Here is a 24,869-nt window from a genome sequence, read left to right as displayed (position 1 = left end):
CACCGCAATGTCCGTGATACATTATGCCACACACTGCAATGTCCGTGATACATTATGCCACATACTGCAATGACCCTGAGACATTATACCACATACCACAATGCCCGTGATATAGTATACCACACACCGCAATGCCTGTGACGCATACCGCAATGCCCGTTATACCCTATGCCACACACCACAATGCCCATTAAACATTATGCCACACACTGCAATGCCCATGAGACATTATACCACATACCACAATGCCCGTGATATAGTATACCACACACACCGTAATGCCTGTGACACATACCCTATGCCACACACTGCAATGCCCCTGAGACATTATACCACATACCACAATGCGCGTGATATAGTATGCCACACACCCGTAGTGCCTGTGACACATTATGACACACACCGCAATGTCCGTGATACATTATGCCACACACCGCAATCCCCATTACACATTAAGTCCTACAGTAAGGCTTCTAATTACTTTTAAATTACCTGCTCGTTGCCAGAGGTTTCATGCTCTTGGTTCCATGCACGGTGCCAGGGGTTTTCATGCTCAGGGTGTCATGCTCGTTGCCAGGGGTTTCATGCGGTAGATGTCATGCTCGTTGCTAGGGGGTAATGCTTTTTGCCAGGGATTTCATGAGCTGGGTGTTGTGCTTGTAACCAGGGGGTAATGCTTGTTGCTAGGGCTGTGCTCCCAGTGCCACATATGCCCCCAGTGCCAGATATGCCCCCCCCCCAATGCCAAATATGCTCCCCCAGTGCCAAATATGTTCCCCCAGTGCCAAATATGCCGACCCCCCAGTGCCAAATATGCTCCCCCAGTGCCAAACATGCCCCCCCAAGTGCCAAATATGTTCCCCCAGTGCCAAATATGCTCCCCCAGTGCCAAACATGCCCCCTCCCCAAGTGCCAAACATGTTCCCCCAGTGCCGAATATGCCCCCCTCAGTGCCAAGTATGCTCCCCCAGTGCCAAACATGACCCCCAAGTGCCAAGTACGTTCCCCCAGTGCCAAAATATACCCCCCCAGTGCCAAATATGCTCCCCCAGTGCCAGGCACCCCAATCCCCCCCCCCACCCCTGGGCTCCCACTGCTAGTGTGCTGTGCTGTTTTGGGAAGGAGGTACACGGAGGGCACAGCGGACGCCTCTCCTGTGTGTCCCTCCTGGGTCTCTGGCGGCTTTGGCATGTCTATCAAATGAAGTGCTGGTTCGTGAGCCAATCAGAGCTCATGAACGGGCACTTCATTAAACAGACATGCCGCTGCCGCCGGAGACCCAGGAGGGACACACAGGAGAGGTGCGTGCTGTGCCCTCCGTGTTCCTCCCAAAACAGAATCAGCAGTGGCTGCAGACCCCTAGTTACGCCACTGATTGTATGGCATAAAAGAGGCATGTTGGAGAGCTTGAAGTCATAAATACTGTATACATTAAGATTATCTTGAAGCTTGGAGACACACTTTAGGGTCTGGGGGTACTGTACTTTAAAATTCTACACTTGTTCTAGGTCCTAAAACTTCCAATGGAATTTATATTTAGAACAATAAAAGAGATTAAAAACACACACATGTCTAGGTGATATTTAATTTGTGGAGGTTAAAAGGTCTGCGCCATGTGTGTTGTATTTTGTTCAGTGTAACATATATAAATGTGTGAGAGCCTTTCTAGTCCTCCACTATAAATAAACACGGCTCATCTGTTTAGTCCCACTTCATCCTCAGACTAGCTCTGCCATGTTATACAGTATACAGGGAGGCATTGTATAAATTACAGCTGTCAGCACCTTTATGCTGTAACTGTCCCCAGTGACCAGACTATTACATGTCTGCCTAAAATGCAAATATCTTTAATAAACACAGTATATATACACCCCCAAAAAAAAATCCCTTATCTTGTGCCAAGATAAATGATTGGAATTCTGGCTGCTGCTCTCAAAAGGTCTTCTGTTAGTAAGACTGCAAAAAGATATCTTTAAAGAAGTTTTATATGAAATCTGAAACTTATTGATAATAAATTATCCAAGATGTATTTATTTATCAGAAGGGGTTGTATAAAATCAACTGGTCTTAATTATAAACTAATTGATGCCTAAAAAGTTATCTTATATTTATTCACAGGCTTTTTTCCTTACATACCTTATAAACACAATTAATACAATTTAAAAAAGTATTAAAACATTTATTTCACACAATACTAAAGCACAGTAACACAATGCATATTTGTAACAATAGCTTTAAGGTTCTCACTCCAGAGGTCAGATTTTTTTTCATCACCACTCCAGGGGTACAGGTTCTCAGAAATGAATCCGCTGTGGACGTTTCATCGTCTCATGGGACTTCATCAGGGGATTATTCTCTGTAGTAATACAAACTTGGAACAATCATGATGTAGCAAAAAGGTGTATCATACAATGCAGTCAACCAAGTAAGATCAAGATGTAGCAAATAGTTGGTCCACCAGGTAAATCGGAGCCCATATAAAACTATACTACATGGACTTCACTCCTGGATTTTATGTACAATTGTGAGTAAACAGTTCTATAGCTGCATCTAAGTGGTGACATCATTCACATAGATTGAGCTTTTGAGCTCTATCCATTTCAATAAGTGAATAATACTATCCTTTGATTGCTGTCATCACTTAGATGCATATATAAAATTGTTTACTCACAACTGTACTTAAATTCCAGGAGTGAAGTCCATAGATTGCCTGGACTGTGGTGTATTCACTAAAGTGCGTTACTGTTATCAAACTTTAACATTATCATGCATGCACAATTATATATATATATATATATATATATATATCTTTCTGCATTTGTGTCACTCAGTGAATCTATACCAACAAAGCTTACTGAATGTAAAATCGGATAAATCCGAAGACACAGCTTTGTGAAACCTTATCAATGCTCTTGATGTTTTATTGTATTTTTATGAATACATTTTACTTGAATGTATTTGTGACTTTTATTGTATACCACTGCAATTAACTATGTGAACAATACCCTTAATCTAGCGCCCTCAGATCTGTGCATTTGATGTTGTTTTTGAACCTTGGCAAACAGGAGGCTCTTCTAGAGGTGCTGCTTTAGACTCACATTTAGCGCTATTGGGTACCCCATTCTTTATATATATATATATATATATATATATATATATATAAAATTTTATTTATATAGCGCTCTTTCTCCAACAGGACAGACATCACAAACAATGCACATAATAAAGAAGATTTAAGTAATACATCAATAGATAAGCCACACAGAAAACCTAAAAGAAAAGCTTGAGCACACAGTAAGCATAATGCATGATTGGTGTAAGCATTTTGGGTAATAACTTCCAAGGGTTGTGTGTTCTACCCTCACAAGGTACCAGGTGCGGCAGCCATCTTGGGCGCACTGCGTAGGATTACACAGGGTGGAATAGTCTACCACTAGAAGAGATAACACAAAATGGGGAAATTGCAGAGTCCTAAAGTTCAGAGTAGGGTTCCAACAAAACCATCAGGTCCATGTATTTTTCATCCCATCCACAAGCGCACCAGATGAGGCAGCCATGTTGGGCGTACTGCGAAGGTTACACTGTGGGAGATGAACCATACAAGGGCCAAATGCATTTATGGACAAACTGACATGTGTGTAGTAGTATGCTATACCCTGCACAGAAAGGTCCAAATGAAGCACAACCTGCCCATGGAGGAACCATCCGAGGCAGCCATGTGGGGCAGCACTGCATAGGTTGCTGCTGGCAGGGTGTGAAATTTGCCATGGCCCTAACTAGGAGGGGGGCTAGGGGGACACGTAACCTGGGCGCAGAATTCTGGGGGGGCACAGAGAGAGCAAGAGAACAGGTGGCAGACCCGGCAGCAGCGATATACATAACTTGGAGTTTGTGGCTGTGAGAGGCGGACCCGCGGTGGAGCTGTGACACAGACGACGGCTTCTCATTGGAGCACTAGTGAAGCCGTGCCTCCTGAGTCTGCCTCTCACAGCCGTGGCTGTCGCTCACCACCGGTCCTAGCAAGGCTCAGGCATGCTGTGATGTCCCTGCTGTCTGGCAGCCTGCTCAAGTCACTAGCAGGCGGCCTGTCCAGAGGAGAGGAGGCAGCCAGCAGAGGGTCAGTGTGTGCATGCAATCTCTGCTGCGCCCTGCCTCCTCTGCAAGTGACCTTTTGTATATGGTGGCTGGTCCCTGCTCCAGGACCAGCCACCCTGTGCTGCTGCTGCTGTGAACCAAGTGGCCCGGCCCCCTTCATCCACCGAGACCACTCCATGCTGCGCTAATTTAAATCTATCTGGAGCTCCATAGTAGCACAGAGGAACTAAGAATGAAAGACGCACCTTACTCAAGTTAAGCTTATGTGCAGTCAGTAAGATGTTCAAATGTTATTGTGGGGAATGGGCTGTAGTGTAGTTATGTAGTGTAGTATATCGGGTATGTAGTGCAGTGTATAGGAACATGTAGTGTAGTAATGTAGTGCTGCGTATAGGGGGTTATAGTGTAGTAATGTAGTGCAGCGTACAGGGGAATGTAGTGTAGTGATGTAGCGCAGTGTGGCATATAGGGGGATGTTTCGTGATGTAGTGCATCGTACAGCGGAATATAGTGTAGTGATGTAGTGTAATGATGTAGTGCAGTTACGTCGTGCAATGTATGAGGACAAATGGGGCACGTAGTGGAAGACGCTATTGGGGAGGCCATGTGACAGAAGTTAAGCACATCTGGGGTACACAGTGGACATGTGGGGAACACGCTGCTTTGTGCCATATGACAGATGCTTAGGGCATTTGGGGCACACAGGGGGGCAATATAGTCTTATAGTATCCACTTTTTTCTAAATATATGGTAATTTAGTGTGATGTGTGTGTGTGTGTGTGTGTGTGTGTGTGTGTGTGTGGGTGGAGGGGGGGGGGCAAATTGCAGCCTTGCCCCGTGTGCCTATATAATTTGCATTAATGTAGGCTTTTCCAAAGCTTCTTAAGAAGGGTAATTACTGTGTCATACATAGGGAATAATTCAGTTAGATGCAAGTTTGCAGAAGGCTAACTCGCATAGTTAAACTCCCACACTTCACCTTCATGCGAATGTTGTCAAAAAAAGTAAACTGGGAAAATAGCATGAAAAGTGGGGAGACCTTCTGGGACCCACAAAGTGACAACTTCCTTAGGAGGACCATATAGAAGGCTGTTAGTGGACATACTGTAAGGTGAATACCGGACACTTTAAAAAAAAGTGTCAAATGGCTGATTTCTGCATTTTTTAAAGTAAAATTATAAAATGTTTACAAATTTGATTTAATTACAGAGAAATTAAATTATTATTTTTTTTTAAAAAGGTGATTTAGGGGTAATTTGAAGGCAGTTTATGAAAAATAAATATAAAAAAGCATTTATTTTTCATTGAAATAAATACTTTAATTAATTTTGGGGTAGATAAACTAATACAAAAGTTGATTTGGGGGTAATTTTGAGGCCATTAGGGTTGTTGTTGGGTTTTTTTACCACAATAATGACATGTAATTATTGGCCCAATTAAGCCAAGTGAAAACTTCCAATTGCCTAATTAGTTATTAGGGAAGGTATCCAAGGGGTTCTAAACAAAGTCCCGACATTTGTACTTTTACATAAAGATTTTCCCTACCTTTTCACCACCTCAGGAGGGTGCGCACAAAACCAGGTAAATCTCCTCAGAAAAAGAAATGCGAGTTTGGAATTGAACTTCAAATATAATTCACAATGCAAATCTGCTGTTAATTTGGCTTTCAAAACCAAACTCGCACTTAACTGAATAAAGATAAACAGGAACCTTAATTCAAATTCCCTTTGCAGAGTGAGCAACAAATAAACAAGTATGCACTGTCCACATATATGTATGTATGTATGTATGTATGTATGTATGTATGTATGTATGTATGTCTAACACAGTGCTCTGATGTTAGGAAGTGATATGCCCACAGTCTTACATCACTGTGAAAGAATCTACAATATTGTAATTCTCTGTAGTTAGCATAAGCCTCTCCTTCAGTCTCACTGTATGTTATCATTATTATAAATGTCAGTGAAATTACCAAATCTGTACCACATTATCTTCAGGAGGGAAAGAGACTCCAGTGTGTGTAATTAGGGAGATTGCCACAGGGGCTTCTTCTGTTGTTCCAATATGAGCAAGCAGAATACTTGACTGCTCACTCTGACTCTGGATTCAGAAGATTTTTTAAAACATTTTTTTTACAGAGAACATCAGTACAAAGCTTAGTGAGACGCTGGCAATTATAGTCTCCAAAAAGAAGCATTATATTATTATACAATTAATAATGCTGATAAACATTCAAACTGCAAGTGTCTAAGACTAAGTAAAAAGGGCAATGTCCCAGTGCTGTTCTGAAATTAAACTGTATAGCTCAACCACATTGGTTGCAGTGGGGTTGGGCTTTAATTAATAGTCAGCCAATAGGCGGATACTTTATATACAAGCCACGGTTTATGGTCATTCAATACAATTTAGATGTGTACCAGGGAAATTATCTGATATTCTCCAAATGGTGTAGGCAATTATCACAATTTTATGTAGAAGAGTTTGCTAAACATATATTAAACCTTAATAGACATTTAAAGGTATGTGTTACAGAAGCACGAGTATTAATTATTTCACGTTGGAGTTATGTATTCTCCGAACATCACAGAGTACCAGTGTTTACCCCTTAGGAGCCAAAACAGGAAAACAGGATCATTTATCTGAGTTGTGCAGGTGCTCTGCAGGCTCTCTATATTCATACATATGGCAGGGCCATTTTAACGTATAGGGACACTGGGCAGATGACCAGGGCCCCACAATTCTAGAGCGGCTAGGCAGCATTCTCTAGCTGCCTCCCAGGTTGCAGCAAGACACACAATGGCTGTCTGCTTGCTGATTGGTAGGTGGCTGGAGCAATCCAGCAATCAGAGTGCAGCATTCTCTACCTGCCTCCAGCCAGACAGCGAATGGCTGTCAGCTTGCTAATTGCTGGATGTTTGGAGCTATCCAGCAATCAGAGTGCTGACAGACATTCACTGTATGGAAGCATGTGGAGAAACCGTATGGGACCGCAGGAGTAGTAAGTTATGATTTTATTAAAATATATTTTCTTGAATGGGTTTGTAGTGGCCCTAGTGCATTGCTTTGCCCAGAGCCTTCAGTGCTGGTAAGACTGCCCTGATATATGGGGTTTTATTTAAAGTGCAACAAGTAAACTGTGGGTATTTGCAGCTTACCTACTGTAAACAATTGTTGTTGAATAACCTCACTGTAGAATGTTATGACAGACTCCTTTGGGTACATTAATGTACAGATGTAGCCGCATTCATCTATCCCCCGATGCGTGCACAGATCCGGAATTAGACATTTTGGTGCCCTGTGCCAGAAAAAGAATTGGTGCCCCCCCCCCCCCACACACACATATTTAAAATATGTACAATGCACGCTGAAGACGCTGTAGAAAAATTGGGGCGTGGCTTCCTCGGGAGGGGCGTGGTCACATTATTCAAATTAAGCCACACAGTAGTGTCACTTTTACACATTACGCAAGACAGAGCCCCCTTTTACACATTGCGCCAGACAGAGCCCACTTTTACAATGCCAGGGAGAGAGAGCGAGTGTTATATTTACAATTGGGTCTAGAGCAGCTCGCTTCCTCTGTTCTCCTTTCGCCCCTATAGTTGTGGCTGTTCGCGGCACAGGGCATTATGGGTGGGCCGAAGGCAGGCTGGGAGAGACTTCATCTCTCCCAGTAGACACCGGGGGGGGGGGGGGGGGGTTGGATGCGGGAGGGAGTAGGGACTGATGACCTGCAACGCTGCCCGGGTAGTGAAGAGGTAGCTGCGCAATGCATCTGAGGCGGGTGGACAGATCCCACAGTGCTACAGTGGGGGCAGCTCGGCTGAGCGGGTGTTGCTGGTGGTCCTGCGCCCGCAGTACATATGCGCTGTGTGCAGGGATGGACTGCGGATGAAAATCGTCCCTGGCATTTCGTGCACGGACACTACCAATCTTGACGTGCCGCAAATCAAGGGGGCGTGTACTCGCACCACGCCCCCAATTCCATGGAGACGAACGGGGCGGGGCATCCTGACACACGGAGGCATGCCGTGAGTCAGGGTGTGTCGACTCGTGTAGAGGACGGGGTGGCGGGGGAGTGGCCACACCAGAGAGCCAGAGGCTGCGCTGCATGCGACCTTCCCAGCTCTCTCTGTGACAGGACCAGCCCACCAGCCCATTGCCCCTTCTGGCATTTGCCGAAGTGCCAGATGGGCATTCTGGCCCTGGCTGTGTGCCATGCACAACTGACACAGCGCTAGTTATGACCCTGCATTGTGGGAGCAGGGTGCGAATAGTCACACCCTGCGATTGCACAATACATTCCCTATGGGCGCATGCGTGCCAACACACACACTAGCCTATTTGCGGGCACACTTTTTTCAGCAAAGATGAGCCTGAATCCTGTACATCTGTAGTCAGTTGGAGTATGTGCAACCCTTTAACCTTCATATGCCATACTAATAGCGTCCTAGTATGAAAGGTGTAAATATTTTATGAGCTACTTTTAAATAACTTTTATCAAAAACTTCAATAGCATATTATAGATTTGTATTATTCAGATTTAAACATCTATTCTGTGAGCGCAGCAACACAAGAATAATCTAATCTAAAATTATGCTCCAGCTGTGTTTTAGCAAACAGGTAAAATACTCTTTATGAGCGCATAGCTTTAAGAAAATGTCAATTGTCGGCTTAGTCAATTTTCATAGCAATTAGTGTGTGAAAACGACAGTGAACCTCACATTCTGCTACACCTGCTTGCTGCATGATAGTGGGAAACACTTCCAGCTTGGGTCTTTTCATAGCAAGACATTTGGATTCACAGGAAACTGCACAGTGAAAGTGTATGGAAATTCAGTAATCATGGAAAATCTAGCAATCAGCAAAAACTGTGGAGTTTTAGTAAAATGGGAAGATGAGTTTTATTTATTCTAAAAAAAGAACTATAAATAAAATGTTTGCACGCCTTCACTTGCAGTCCCCAGCGCCTTCCTGCTTTGTTGTCATATTTCTGCCAACAGGATAATACAGATAGGTGTCTCTGTCATTGCTTAAATGTATTAATGTAACTTACTACTCAGATTAAGAGTAATGTTTGGACCATGTGAAAATTAGAAGACTTCCCGCAGTGTAACCCCTGAGGTGTATCAGGTTGCATATCACTGCTGTAAACAGTTATAGAAAACTATTGTACATGGGGCCGAATCCAGAGTTGATCGCAGCAGCAAATTTGTTAGCAGTTGGGCAAAACCATGGGGGTCATTCTGACCCGTTCGCTCGCTGCTTTTTGTCGCAGTCAAGCGAAAGGGGTCCCTACTGCGCATGCGCCGGCGTCGTAGTGCGCCAGTGCAGGCCAGACGGCCGAAGGCCGTAGCAGGGCTGCGATCACCTCTGCCTGACATACAGGCAGAGGCAATCGCTGGGAGCGGTCCGGCCAACGCAGGCGTGGCCGGACCGAACGGGTGGCGAGCCGCAGCGGCTGCGTGACATCACACGCAGTCGCTGCGGGCCGGGGAGCGGTGAGGAGCTCCCGGCCAACACGCTAAAGCTGCGCTGGTCGGGAGCTACTCTTGAAGTGCAAAGGCATCACCGCTGTGTGATGCCTTTGCACGTCTGCGGGGGGGGGGGGGGGGGGGGCGGTACTGACATGCGGGGCGGACTAGCCCTGTGCTGGGCGTCCCCCCGCATGTCAGTGTGAATGATCGTAGCTGTGCTAAATTTAGCACGGCTGCAATCAACTCGGAATTACCCCCCATGTGCACTGGGGCGGGGGGGGGGGGGGAGAGATAACATGTGCAGAGAGAGTTAGATTTGTGTGGGGTGTGTTCAAACTGCAATCTAAATTGCAGTATAAAAATAAAGCAGACATTATTTGCCCTGCACAGAAACAAAATAACCTACCCAAATCTTACTCTCTCTACACATGTTATATCTGCCACACCTACACTGCACATGGGGGGTAATTCTGAGTTGATCGCAGCAGGATTTTTGATAGCAACTGGGCAAAACCATGTGCACTGCAGGGGAGGCAGATATAACATGTGCAGAGAGAGTTAGATTTGGGTGGGGTGAGTTCAATTTGCAATCTAATTTGCAGTGTAACAATAAAGCAGCCAGTATTTACCGTGCACAGAAACAATATAACCCACCCAAATCTAACTCTCTCTGCACATGTTATATCTGCCTCCCCTGCAGTGCACATGGTTTTGCCCAGTTGCTATCAAAAATCCTGCTGCGATCAACTCAGAATTACCCCTCATGGGCCCTCATTCTGAGTTGATCGCTAGCTGCTTTCGTTCGCAGCGCGGCGATTAGTTGAAAAAGCGGCATTTCTGTGCATGCGTATGGGCCGCAGTACACACGCACGAAGAACTTTCACACAAAACTATGCAGTTTTACACAAGGTCGTGCAACGCTTTTCTGTCGCTCTGTTGATTGGTGAGTGATTGACAGGAAGTGGGTGTTTCTGGTTGGTAACTGCCCGTTTTCCGGAGTGTGCTAAAAAACGCAGGCGTGTCAGGTTAAAATGCAGGCGTGCCTGGGGAAATGGGGGAGTGGCTGGCCGAACGCAGGGCGTGTTTGTGATGTCAAAGCAGGAACTAAACCGAGTGAAGTGATCGCAAGGTAGGAGTAGGTTTGGTGCTGCTCAGAAACTGCATGAAAATTTTTACGAGCAGTTCTGCTAACCTTTCGTTCGCACTTCTGCTAAGCTAAGATACACTCCCAGAGGGCGGCGGCCTAGCGTGTGCACTGCTATTAAAAGAAGCTAGCGAGCGATCAACTCGGAATGAGGGCCCTGGTTTTTCCCATCTGCTAACAAATTTATTGCTGCGTTCAACTCTGAATTAACCCCTAGATTATGTTCCCAGAGAGAGCATCAGCAATCTGAACTCTAGGAATACTATAGGATGTCAGTTTTACAAACTTCACGCAAGAAACTGTTTGTACATGACTGTCCTGTAGAAATTGTTTCTTCTGGGAGCATACGTATTTTATACTTGTAAGCTTGCGAGCAGGGCCTTCCTACCTCTGTCTGTCTGTTTTTACCCAGTTTTGTTCTATTACTGCTGTTCTAATTGTAAAGCGCAACGGAATATGCTGCGCTATATAAGAAACTGTTAATAAATAAATAAATAAATAAATACTTACAGTTTTTGGTAGTGTACTTACCTGACTCCTGAGATTTTGAGTAGTTCCCCAGATGTCCAGAAGAATAGATGGATCTTGCACATCCCTCCCACTTCCTAGTGAAGATGGCAGGATGTGGAGATAACAGTGGGAATTGCGGCACAGTAATGAGGGGGCGGGGCCAATATGATGCATCTAGTAGAAGAATGGCATCATTTTGGCCCTCCCTCCCCATGGGCCTAAACTAGCTTAGCTGCTCCATATCTAATGGTAAAGCTCTTCTAAACACACAAACAGTTATCTGGACTGGCAGCTAACATAGGGTCTCATTTAGAGTAGTACGTCAGGACTGCTGTTAGGCATACTGTAAATATTGTTTTTCAACTTTGCATGCACAGATAATTATAGGGGTATCTATGTACAGTACATATTACACTATTTGCATATGCATGTGTACATCTTGAAGAAAAAAAATGTCTCCCCCCCCCCCCTCCCCCCTCCTCAAGCTCTGATCTCTCAAAGTATAGGCCAGTGTTTCCCAGTTCCTGTCCTCAGGAAACCATAGCAGTACCAGTTTCACAGATCTCCTCACTGGTCTAGACTGTTAGCTCAGCAGACTACTGTTACTGTATGTGTCATATTGACAGGTCAACCCCATGCTACAGGAGTCCTGATTATACTGTAGTGTGACCACCTCAGACTGTCCTAACGTGGTCCTAGTAGTGGTTAGTGGCTCACCAAGTTGGTGATGATGAGTAATGTTTCTAGTATGTTGCCTCATGTGGATACACTTAAAGTGTATGTTGATAATTAAGTTTTTATTGAATTCCACGTATGTAGATGTGCACTGTGGGCTCTGTTATAGTGTCACCACCCCATCAGTAAGCATCGCTATTGAAGCCTGCTGTTTCCTCTCAGAAGATGTCGCCACAAACTAGAATTGCACCAAGGTCAGCGTGAAAATGTGGGAATGTGTCAATGTCTAATTTTTTTCTACTTTACAACCACCCCGCTTATTAAATAAAACATTTCTACATTTTTACAGAATACTGCTTGAATTATCCTCATTCATGAGAACAGTAATACTGCCTTTTATTATACGTACATATATGAATTATTTTACTTTGGGGAAAATGGGCCTATGAAAATGACAAATCTTCTCCATGGTGTAACTGGTGTCACAACTGTAGCTATTCAATTAATTTGCATTTTCCTTGCGTGGTAAACCAGGGGTTGACGTGCAATAACTCTGCGCAAAGTGCTGGAATCTGTGGGTTTCCCTGCGCGTTAATTGCAGAGTCTGCAGTTTAATTTGGATTACAGTATTCCTTGTACTGTGGCTCCTGATACTGCAAGGAAGGGTCCTGCCTCTGGTGATTAGTGGGCAATGTTTCAGCAGCTAATTGATTTGGGGTAAACCCTGTGCTTAATTGAACCTTACCCTATGTGTCCTATTAAAAGTTTACCAGCTGTTTAAAATCACATTTTCTCACCACTTTACCACATTTCAGTAATCTTGCTCCACAAATTGAAATGTAGTTTTTGCAGTTCTCTGCACAGATAAGTGTGCCAACTACTTGGCAAGACAGCACACTCCAGCACATTGGGCCTAATTCAGACCTGATCACAGCATCAAATTTGTTAGCTAATGTGCAATACCATGTGCACTGCAGGGGGGAGCGGGGGGGGGAGAGGGGGTTGGGGAGGGGGGGCAGATATAACGTGCAGAGAGAGTTAGATTTGGGTGGGGTGTGTTCAAAGTGAAATCTAAATTGCAGTGTAAAAATAAAGCAGCCAGTATTTACCCTGCACAGAAACAATATAACCCACCCAAATCTAACTCTCTGCACGTTACATGTGCCAGCGGTGGATTGGTACGCCGGGATGCCGAGACAAATTGCCGGTGGGCTGAGCGCTGTCCTTTCCATTGTGACCGTACTCACTCACCCTCCCCCCCTCCCCCCGCCAGCGCAAGGCCGATTAATTTCTTGTCACAACGGCAGCAGCAGCTTAGGCTGGAGCTGCGGCTATGAAGTTGCTGGATGCCGCCCACCCACTATGCAAATACTCCAGCCGCAGCCAGAGTTGTGAGGGTCCGGGCATCCCACATATCCAGGCTGGCAGCCTCTCACTGCGCTGCTGCGGCTGGAGTATTTGCATAGTGGGCGGCATCCTGCTGGTACTAGTCTAACCTACCACGGAGCGCCTCACATAGAAGACCGGAGCTGCTGCGGAGTGCGGGACTGCGGCGGGTATGATAGCCGAGAAACAGCTTCCGACCTCAGCTGCTGAGCCTGGACACTGGCACCAGGAAGCAGGCTTAGGTAAGCAGGTGGGGGGCTGGCCAGCTTTGCTGCTGAGAGCCCCTGTGATCAGCTCACTACTTACTACCCTGGCTGCAGCCCACATATGAGAGTTCTCTTCAACCCCACACACACACATTGACACACACAGCCCCCTGCACACTGCCCCCTGCCCCTCACACACTGCACCCTGCCTCTCACATACTGCCCCCTACACCCTGTCCCTCACTCGCTGCCCCCTGCCCCTCACACGCTGCCCCCTGCACCTCACACGCTGCCCCTGCCTCTCACATGCTGCCCCCTGTACCCTGCCCCTCACACACTGCCCCCTGTACCCAGCACCTCACACACTGCCCCCTGCAACCTGACCTTCACACGCTGCCCTCTACACCATGCCCCTCACACACTGCCACCTGCACCCTGCCCCTCAAATGCTGCCCCCTGCACACTGCACCCTGCTTCTCACACGCTGCATCCTGCACCTCACACACTGTCCCGTGCATCCTGCCCCTCACATACTGCCCCCTGCCCCTCACACACTGTCCCCTGTACCCAGCACCTCACACACTGCCCCCTGCCCCTCACATACTGCCCCCTGTACCCAGCACCTTACACCCCTGCCCCCTGCCCCTCACACACTGCCCCCTGCCCCTCACACACTGTCCGTGCATCCTGCCCCTCACACACTGCCCCCTGTACCCAGCACCTCACACACTGCCCCCTGCCCCTCATACACTGCCCCCTGTACCCAGCACCTTACACCCCTGCCCCTGCCCCTCACACACTGCCCCCTGTGCCCACCCTCTGCACACTGCACCCTGCCTCTCACACACTGCCCCCTACACCCTGCCCCTCACATGCAGCCCCCTGCCCCTCATACACTGCCCCCTGTACCCAGCACCTTACACCCCTGCCCATCACACACTGCCCCCTGTGCCCACCCTCTGCACACTGCACCCTGCCTCTCACACACTGCCCCCTACACCCTGCCCCTCACACGCGGCCCCCTGCCCCTCACACACTGCCTCCTGTACCCAGCACCTTACACACTGCTCCCTGCACCCTGCCTCTCACACGCTGCCCCTTGCACCCTGCCCCTCACACGCTACCCCCTGCACCTCACACACTGCCCTCTGCACTCTGCCCCTCACATGCTGCCCCCTGCACCCTGCCCCTCACACACTGCCCCCTGTACCCAGCACCTCACACACTGCCCCCTGCACCCTGACCCTCACATGCTGCCCCCTACACCATGCCCCTCACACACTGCACCCTGCCCCTCAAACGCTGCCCCCTGCACACTGCACCCTGCACCTCACACCTCACATGCTTCCCCCTGCACCCTACACCTCACACGCTGTCCCGTGCACCTTGCCTCTCACACACTGCCCCCTGCCCCTCACACACTGCCCCCTGTACCCAGCACCTCACACACTGTCCCCTGCACCCTGCCCCTCACACACTGCCACCTGTACCCAGCACCACACACACCGCCCTTGTACCCAGCACCTCACACACTGTCCCCTATACCCAGCACCTCACACACTGCACCCTGCCTATCACACACTGCCCACTGTACCCAGCACCTCACACACTGCCTCCTGCCCCGAACACACTGCCCCCTGCACCCTGCCCCTCACATACTGCCCCCTGTACCCAGCACCTCACAGACTGCCCTTGTACCCAGCACGTCAAACACTGCACCCTGTACCCAGCACCTAACACACTGCACCCTGCTCCTCACACACTGCCCTCTGTACCCAGCACCTCACACACTGCCCCCTGCATCTCACACACTGCCCCCTGCCCCCTGTACCCAGCACCTCACACACTGCCCCCTGTACCCAGCACCTCATACACTGCCCCCTGTACCCAGCACCTCACACACTGCCCCCAGCACCCTACCCCTCACACACTGCCCCCTGCACCCAGCACCTCACACACTGACACACACAGCCCCTTCTACCCAGAACCTCACACACTGACACACAGCCCCCTGTACCCAGCACCTCACACACTGACACACAGCCCCCTGTACCCAGCACGCACCACATACACTGACCCCTGCACCCAGCACCTCACACACTGACACACAGATCCCTGTACACACATCATCTCACACACTGACACACAGCTTCTTGTACACACAGCACCTCATACACAGCCCCCTATACACACAACATACATAACAGGTATTGTTGTTGGGCATTCCTAGGCGGTTTTCTAATCAGAAGCAGTTGTAACACAGTATAGACATGTTATAGGAGTGACACGGGCGTGTTGCCAGTAGTGGTTACGTATAGGGACACTGAATTGCTCACATTTGAGGCCAAACTCAGACGGATGATCTGCACGTAGCACAGGGCTGTTAAAAGTGTCAGTGGCTTAACTAATGGTGGCGTTTTATGACGCACAAAGCATTATTCCAGTGCTGGCCCGGATCCAGGGGGGGGGGGGGAAACACCCCCCTAACAGTCATAGCCACGCCCACTTACATGATGGTGACGGCGGCCACATTGCCAGCCACAGCCACCAGGTCCAGCAGCGGAATGAGGAAGATCCCAAGGTAGCGGGGCAAGCTGTCTTCGGCGCACAGTGGGGAGAATGAGCTGGATGAGCAGTTCCTGGGTTCCCACCACTGCTGGTGCTGTTCAGACAGGGGCTGTGCACTGGTGGCTCCTCCATTATGGGCCCGGTCATCGCGGGAGATGAGATAAGCCGCTCTGGGTGGCAGCGTTCCAGTGCAGCAGCGATCTCCCTCTGCACACATCACTCATCTTCCTTCCCTGACTCCCCCGCAGTCAGCGCCTGCAGCAGTCAGCACAGACCAGCATCTCTCACCTGAAGGTGGATCCTTCATAGCAGCAGCATCCCCCTACCCAGCATCCGGCAGTGGCGTAACTAGAAATTTCTCTTCCCCCTCCTCCCCCCACACACACTTCCTAATTAGCACTAGCAAAGTGAAGAATTTACACCAAAAAGGGGTGTGGCTTCATTAAAATGGGTGTGGCTTCGCTGAAAGTGGCATGGCGTTGCAGGAAAATACTACCTTATACCCCAGTTTTGCAACCTGCACGCCGAGACATTGGCGACCACAGGAAATATATAATAATCCTGATTCATGCCACTTACATTATTTGTCATTATTCCTCCTTATAGTAATGCCCCTTACACATTATGCCACACAATGCAATGGCCCTTAGACATTATGCCACACACCGTAATGCCTGTGATACATTATGCCACACCGCAATGCCCGTTATAAATTATGCCACACACTGCAGTGTCCCTGAGACATTATACCACACCCCATAATGCCTGTGCCACATTATGACACATACTGTAATGCCTGTGACACATTACGCCATGCATCACAATACCCGTTATACATTATGCTACACACTACAATGTTCCTGAGATATTATACCACATACAATGCTCGTGATACAGTATACCACACACCGTCATGCCTGTGACACATTATGACACACACCGCAATGCCCGTAATACATTATACCACACACTGCAATGCCCCTAAGACATTATGCCACATACAATGCCCGTGATACAGTACACCACACAGCGTCATGTCTGTGACACATTATGACAGGGGTTTCATGCTCAGGGTGTCATGCTCTTTGCCAGGGGTTTCAAGCTCAGGGTGTCATGCTCGTTGCCAGGGGTTTCATGCGCTGGGTGTTATGCTCATTGCCAGGGGGTAATGCTTGTTGTCAGGGATCTCATGCACTGGGTGTCCTGGGGAGTAATGCAGCGGTTTGCTCCCTGCTGTTTAGTGTGCCGTGGGCACCGCTGCCCGATCCCCCCATTGTTGCTGCTGCTGCCGTCGCCGCGCCACGGTAGCAGGGTGGCAGGGCTACAGGGTGCCACTGGCCACAGCCAGCGCTATGCGCTCCCGCGGGTCCTGGCACCTCCTAGACGCTAGGGGGGAAGTATGACCTCTAGCATGTCTCCTCCATGGCGGTGGCCATTTTGGAGGGGACATTTAGCAGATAGTCGTCCGCATGTCAATCTGCTCTAAATCAGTGGCGGCGCCCCCGCAGCCCTGCGCCTCCAAGCCTCTGCAGTGGCAGCACGGGCAGTAGTTACACCACTGGCATCCGGCTACCCGTACCAATACATGGCACGCTGCAGCAACGCCAGCCCCTCAGGGGGTCGTGCTGGCTCCCTGCGCTGCTGGGGCTGCCAGAGGTGGGGGCTACTGCCAGGTAATGGTGTGTGAAACAAAAAAATCGAGGAATACCTGCTACACTGGCGCAATGAGAAAACGATATCTGTGTACAATACATTCCTGTTCAAGAATTTATTCCAACATCCATCCTTGGATCAGCTATATTCTTGACTCTCAGGATGATGGAGTGCATAAAGAGAAAAAAACATGAAACAAAATAGTGTAATACAGTATTTATAAGTATTTAAATATGTGTGACTCTTTTTTGTGTATGAATTATTTCAAGTATTGGACGGCGTGTCAAACTTCACACTGGACAGTACAACACCGTGCAATGGGGGTAATTCTGAGTTGATCGCAGCAGGAACTTTGTTAGCAGTTGGGCAAAACCATGTGCACTGCAGGGGAGGCAGATATAACATGTGCAGAGAGAGTGACATTTGGGTGGGTTATTTTGTTTCTGTACAGGGTAAATACTGTCTGCTTTATTTTTACACTGCAATTTAGATTGCAGATTGAACACACCCCACCCAAATCTAACTCTCTCTGCACATGTTATATCCCCCCCTGCAGTGCACATGGTTTTGCCCAACTGCTAACAAAGGAGGTCATTCCGAGTTGTTCGCTCGCAAGGCGATTTTAGCAGAGTTGCTCACGCTAAGCCGCCGCCTACTGGGAGTGAATCTTAGCATCTTAAAATTGCGAACGAAGTATTCGCAATATTGCGATTACACACCTCGTAGCAGTTTCTGAGTAGCTTCAGACTTACTCGGCATCTGCGATCAGTTCAGTGCTTGTCGTTCCTGGTTTGACGTCACAAACACTCCCAGCGTTCGCCCAGACACTCCTCCGTTTCTCCGGCCACTCCTGCGTTTTTTCCGGAAACTGTAGCGTTTTTTCCCACACGCCCATAAAACGGCCTGTTTCCGCCCAGTAACACCCATTTCCTGTCAATCACATTACGATCGCCAGAACGATGAAAAAGCCGTGAGTAAAATTACTAAGTGCATAGCAAATTTACTTGGCGCAGTCGCAGTGCGGACATTGCGCATGCGCATTAAGCGGAAAATCGCTGCGATGCAAAGATTTTTACCGAGCGAACAACTCGGAATGAGGGCCAAAGTTCCTGCTGCGATCAACTCAGAATTACCCCCAATAAACGTTCCTCTGAGTGCTTGAATTTTTTTCTAGTGTTTTATACTAAATGCAATTGAAGTGGAAAGGGCATACCCCACTTACTATGCTAATGATGTGTAAGCGCATAAGGTATCTTTGGTCAAAAAGAAGGCGTACCCCACTCACAGTGCAATAAACCATATGAAGCTCATCAAGGTATCTTTCTTGGAGATGTCATATGATGTTCTCCAGACCAGATGACGTTTTTGATCTGTATGTACCCAAAACAAGAAAAACAATATCCCAATGTGTAGTACAGATTTGCAGACCTTACAGATAACACTGCATCTACCAAGATGCGTACTTATTAATTATTAATTTGTAACCATGGGATAAGAAGTAAGAGTACCCAACTCACACAAGATTGGAAGTTTATACACATCAAAGTATCTTTCTGTGTTCTTAAATTGAAAGCGTGGAATGCGTACCCTACTCACAGTGTTTGTAGGAGTTCTCAAAGCACATAAAGGTATCTTTCACTTTCAAACTTCATTCAAGGTAATTCATATCAAAAGCCGGAGTTTTTTTGGAAAACCATAAAAAAATGTATTGCACAAAAGCCCCAAACAGCAAGGGAAAAGTCCAATATGACATTAAAATTCACAAGATAAAAATGCACAAAAAATAAAAAAAAGGTAAAAAACCATCCATGCTAAACCTCTGGGGTATTTCTCTAAAAAAACAAATAATATTAGAGATTATCTGGTCCAGAGGTAGCGGTGTAGTTTGGATGGTGTACAATCAAGGAGAAAATTCTGGCTGGCCACACTCCTTCTGTCGTTTATTGGGGGTCATTCCGAGTTGATCGCTAGCTGAAAATGTTCGCAGCGATTAAGTGAAAAACTGGCACTTCTGTGCATGCGGCGCAGTGCGCACGCGCAACGTACTTTCACAACGGCTGATGTATTTTCATACAAGGGCTAGCAAAGCTTTTCAGTCGCAATGGCCGCCGCAGAGTGATTGACATGAAGTGGGCGTTTCTGGGTGTCAACTGTCCGTTTTCAGGGAGTGTTTGAAAAAACGCAGGCATGCCAGGAAAAACACAGGCATGGCTGGGCGAACGCAGGGCGTGTTTGTGACGTCAAAACAGGAACTGAATGGTCTGAAGTGATCGCAAGCGCTGAGTAGGTCTGAAGCTACTCAGAAACTGCACAATATTTTTTGTAGCCGCTCTGCGATTCTTTCGTTCGTACTTCTGCTAAGCTAAAATACAGTCCCAGTGGGAGGCGGCATAGCGTTTGCACGGCTGCTAAAAACTGCTAGCGAGCGATCAACTCGGAATGACCCCCATTGTGTATTGTTTTGGATGTGTGGTGACATCTGAGGGTGGTGAATAATTCAGGGCAGCTAAATACTAAATATAAGTGCCTAGGGTCATATGCCTCCCATATTGTATATTGTGTTTTGTTTTGGATGCGTGGTGACATCTGAGGGTGGTGAATAATCCAGGGCAGCTATACACTAAATATAAGCGCCTAGGGTCATATGCCTCCCATAGTGTTGTATATTAGGTAATGGTGTGTGGCTGCAGTGACATCCCTCCCCATCCTCAGTGTCCCCAGGGGCCCCTAGCCCCATCTGCCATCATCACATGCCGTCACCCCCACCTTGGGCAGTGTGTGCCGCCCATCAGTGTGTTAGTAGTTACATGTGCCCGGTGTGTGTGTGCTAGATAAGAAGTACATGTGCGGCCTGGCAAAGCTTTATATGCTCTTTAGAGCATTAATGGACAGTTGGGATGGGAAGTGTGAGAAGTAATGAGTGTAGGGGAGGAGTCAGGAATAAATAAACCGCCCCCCCTAAAAGAAAAGTCTTTATCTGTCCCTGTTCCAGTGTTTGTAGATACTGACAGTGGGCGTCTCGTCATTCAGACACAGGGATGTACACTAGGGAGCTTTATTAGCATAAAGTAGCAGACACAATTTCTGTAAAAGACTCGAGGAAGGCTGCAACGGCATCCCACAGAATTAGGCCCTGTGAGGAGCGAGTTTCCTGCCCCGCGTGACAGACTCCACCCCCTCAACAGACTCCGCCTCCATTAGGACTGCATCCAGAAATTTCTCGGGCTGGTTTTTTTTATCCCAATCCGCCCCTGTATCGGCCCCACCTGCAGTGCACATGGTTTTGCCCATTAGCTAACAAATTTGCTGCTGCGTTTCGATATGAATTAGGCCCATTTTCCCATTGCCTGGTGCAAACTGCTGCTCTTCTGTATACTCTATCATTAGCCTTTGTATTTGATAGAAATCTAGGTGTTTTTGTCCTTGACACTACCAAAGCAGACTTTTAAATGACCTCTAGAAATCTGACCACTAAATTATTTACTGTACACTTCACTTCTAACTTTTATTTTATTTTTACAAGTAGGAACACTGTTACAATATGTTATAAGTGCTGAGTAATGGCATCCTAATGACAGCTGGCAAATAATATGCTGTAAAGGTGATTATCACCATAGGTGTGCGCAGGGGGGGTGCCTGGTGCGCACAGGCACCCCCTAATGTCTGGCACCCCGATCTCACATGCCTGATGCAGCGATCACCGAGCAAGCTGATTACTGTCCCCTCTGCGCTGCACCCTGTCAGGACTGTATTACTGACCTGACGCCTGGGTTAATCAAGGGTGCCACTGCCACCAGCTTTCAAACTCCCGGTTCCACCTCCATGTACAAAAACGGTGTGATGTGATGTGATTACGTCATGCTGCTCGTACGCCCACCCGCCATATGCCCACCTCTCTCCTTTTATGCTATGCCAACGCCAGCCACTGATGAGGATCAGCATGCAGCCAGTGTTCCTCTTAGGAAGACAAATTCAATACTGGCAGGCGGTCGGCAGCAACATTGACACGTCACTCGTTTTTCCAGCAGCAGCAGTACTAGTCTGCGACTGTTAGTGTCAGTGAGTGACTGACTTGTAAGTAAGCTGCTGCATCTTGCAGAGGAAAGAGAGGGGGAGCCAGACCGGGCTGAGGAGGAACAGTGTAATTGCAGTGAGTGCCATCAGGGGTGTTTGTTTGGAGCACACCACATCTGACAATGTATCTGCTTTATTAGGATTGGTACAAGGGTGGATATTTTATATTGCATTGACCGTCAATAGATGGTGCTAGACACGCCCAAAAGGCGGTGCTAGACACACCCCTCCGACGGTGCACCCCCTAAGAAAAAAAGGTCTGCGCACGCCTATGATTATCACTGTAACATTACCTGCTTTACATTTACCGAATGATTAAACATTGGCTGCTGTTCTATTCTTCTTTGCAGTGCGCCTTAGTCTGTGAGTGCTCCTCACCTGAAATGGTCAGTGGGAATGACAATCTACCTTTGCTTAATGCAGGTAAGCTGTAATTATTTGTTAACAATTTATGATTGTCATAACAAAGTCTGTTTTTTCATCATTTGCTCTTATTATGTGTCATTTTGGGGCTAGATTATATATTTTTTAAAAACGAATTAATTTTTACAAGGGTGATATATGGGGCACGTTTTAATGTTGGAGAGCCCTTGAAATGTATTGCATTGTCCATTACTGCATTTGAGCCTTATTATGGAAACCAACATTATGGTATATTGCAGAAATGTCTTATTCAGTGCTGTATAGGCAGGGCTGTTTCTAGCCAATTCGGCTCCCAGTGCGAGATTTAAAAATGCATCCCCCCCATTGACATAACAAAAAATGCGCCCCCCATAGATATAAAAAGAAAAAGGTATGCAAAGGGGGCGTGACCTCGATAAAATGAGCATGGTCTCTAAAATGGGCATGGCCTCGTCTGAAAAGACTACCTTACACCCCAGTTTTTGACCTTACACCAACAGATCACGGCGAGCACAGGAAAAAAATAAAAAAATATATATTATGCCATACACCGCAATGCCCTTGAGTCCCCATTTTACACATTACGGCAGGCAAGAGTCCCCATTTTTTACAATATGGCAGGCAAGAGTCCCCATTTTTCACAATATGGCAGGCAAGTGTCCCCATTTTCCACATTGCGGCAGGCAAGTGTCCCCATTTTCCACATTACGGCAGGCAAGTGTCCCCATTTTCCACAATACAGCAGGCAAGAGTCCCCATTTTACACAATACGGCAGGCAAGTGTCCCCATTTTACACATTACGGCAGGCAAGTGTCCCCATTTTACACAATACGGCAGGCAATTGTCCCCATTTTACACAATACGGCAGGCAGGAGTCCCCATTTTACACATGATTGCAGGCAAGTGTCCCCATTTTACACATGATGGCAGGCAAGTGTCCCCATTTTACACATGATGGCAGGCAAGTGTCCCCATTTTACACATGATGGCAGGCAAGTGTCCCCATTTTACACAATACGGCAGGCAAGAGTCCCCATTTTACACAATACGGCAGGCAAGTGTCCCCATTTAACACATTACGGCAGGCAAGTGTCCCCATTTTACACAATACGGCAGGCAAGTGTCCCCATTTTACACAATACGGCAGGCAGGAGTCCCCATTTTACACATGATTGCAGGCAAGTGTCCCCATTTTACACATGATGGCAGGCAAGAGTCCCCATTTTACACACGGTGGCAGAGGGAGGTGGGGAGGAGAGAGAGAGGGAGAGGCTGACTTACGTTTGGGGGGTAATTCCAAGTTGATCGCAGCAGGAGATTTTTTAGCAGTTGGGCAAAACCATGGCCCTCATTCCGAGTTGTTCGCTCGCAAGCTGCTTTTAGCAGTATTGCACACGCTAAGCCGCCGCCTACTGGGAGTGTATCTTAGCTTAGCAAAATAGCAAACGAAAGATTCTCTAAATTGCAAATAGAAATTTCTAAGCCGTTTCTGAGTAGCTCGACACTTACTCTGCCACTGCGATCAGTTCAGTCAGTTTCGTTCCTGGTTTGACATCACAGACACACCCAGCGTTCGCCCAGACACTCCCCCGTTTCTCCAGCCACTCCCGCGTTTTTCCCAGAAACGGCAGCGTTTTTTCACACACTCCCATAAAACGGCCAGTTTCCGCCCAGAAACACCCACTTCCTGTCAATCACACAACGATCACCAGAACGAAGAAAGAACCTCGTAATGCCGTGAGTAAAATACCAAACTTCTTAGCAAATTTACTTGGCGCAGTCGCAGTGCGCAGTTTGTGGAAAATCGCTGCGATGCGAAGAAAATTACCGAGCGAACAACTCGGAATGAGGGCCCATGTGCACTGCAGGGGGGGCAGATATAACATGTGCACCTCTTTTGTTGGCATGCAAATTCTTCACATCCAGGACAAAATGATGTAGAGTAAAACTGAAGTGTACTTTTTGTTTAAGCGTAGTGAAACCCTGTTTGTAACTTTGATTATGCAAAAAATAAATCTGTGTATTTGTAATATGTATGGGCACTGATATATAAACAATACAGTCCCTGACTGAGGAGTGTAATAATGAGTAGTGATGTGCACCGGAAATTTTTCGGGTTTTGTGCTTTGGTTTTGGATTCGGTTCCGCGGCCGTGTTTTGGATTCGGACGCGTTTTGGCAAAACCTCCCTGAAAATTTTTTGTCGGATTCGGGTGTGTTTTGGATTCGGGTTTTTTTTTACAAATAACCCTCAAAAACAGCTTAAATCATAGAATTTGGGGGTCATTTTGATCCCATAGTATTATTAACCTCAATAACCATAATTTACACTAATTTCCAGTCTATTCTGAACACCTCACACCTCACAATATTATTTTTAGTCCTAAAATTTGCACCGAGGTCGCTGGATGACTAAGCTAAGCGACCCAAGTGGCCGACACAAACACCTGGCCCATCTAGGAGTGGCACTGCAGTGTCAGACAGGATGGCACTTCAAAAAATAGTCCCCAAACAGCACATGATGCAAAGAAAAAAGAGGTGCAATGAGGTAGCTGTGTGACTAAGCTAAGCGACCCAAGTGGCCGACACAAACACCTGGCCCATCTAGGAGTGGCACTGCAGTGTCAGACAGGATGGGACTTCAAAAAATAGTCCCCAAACAGCACATGATGCAAAGAAAAA

The 24,869-nt window shown here is 47.3% G+C and overlaps 1 protein-coding gene across 6 annotated transcripts in view; it reads left to right on the top strand.

Annotated features, from left to right (window-relative positions):
* Positions 1 to 24,869, top strand: part of INPP4B (inositol polyphosphate-4-phosphatase type II B) — a 1,055,719-nt gene that overhangs the window by 629,007 nt on the left and 401,843 nt on the right. For all 6 annotated transcript variants that reach the window (XM_063920402.1, XM_063920401.1, XM_063920400.1 and 3 more), the window contains one exon: positions 22,136 to 22,208. In XM_063920402.1, the coding sequence (XP_063776472.1) occupies positions 22,136 to 22,208 (73 nt within the window). The remainder of the gene's footprint in view (positions 1 to 22,135; positions 22,209 to 24,869) is intronic.

This window comes from Pseudophryne corroboree, chromosome 1 (genome assembly GCF_028390025.1).
Source record: "Pseudophryne corroboree isolate aPseCor3 chromosome 1, aPseCor3.hap2, whole genome shotgun sequence".
NCBI lineage: Eukaryota > Metazoa > Chordata > Amphibia > Anura > Myobatrachidae > Pseudophryne > Pseudophryne corroboree.
This window is presented reverse-complemented; position numbering and strand designations above follow the sequence as displayed.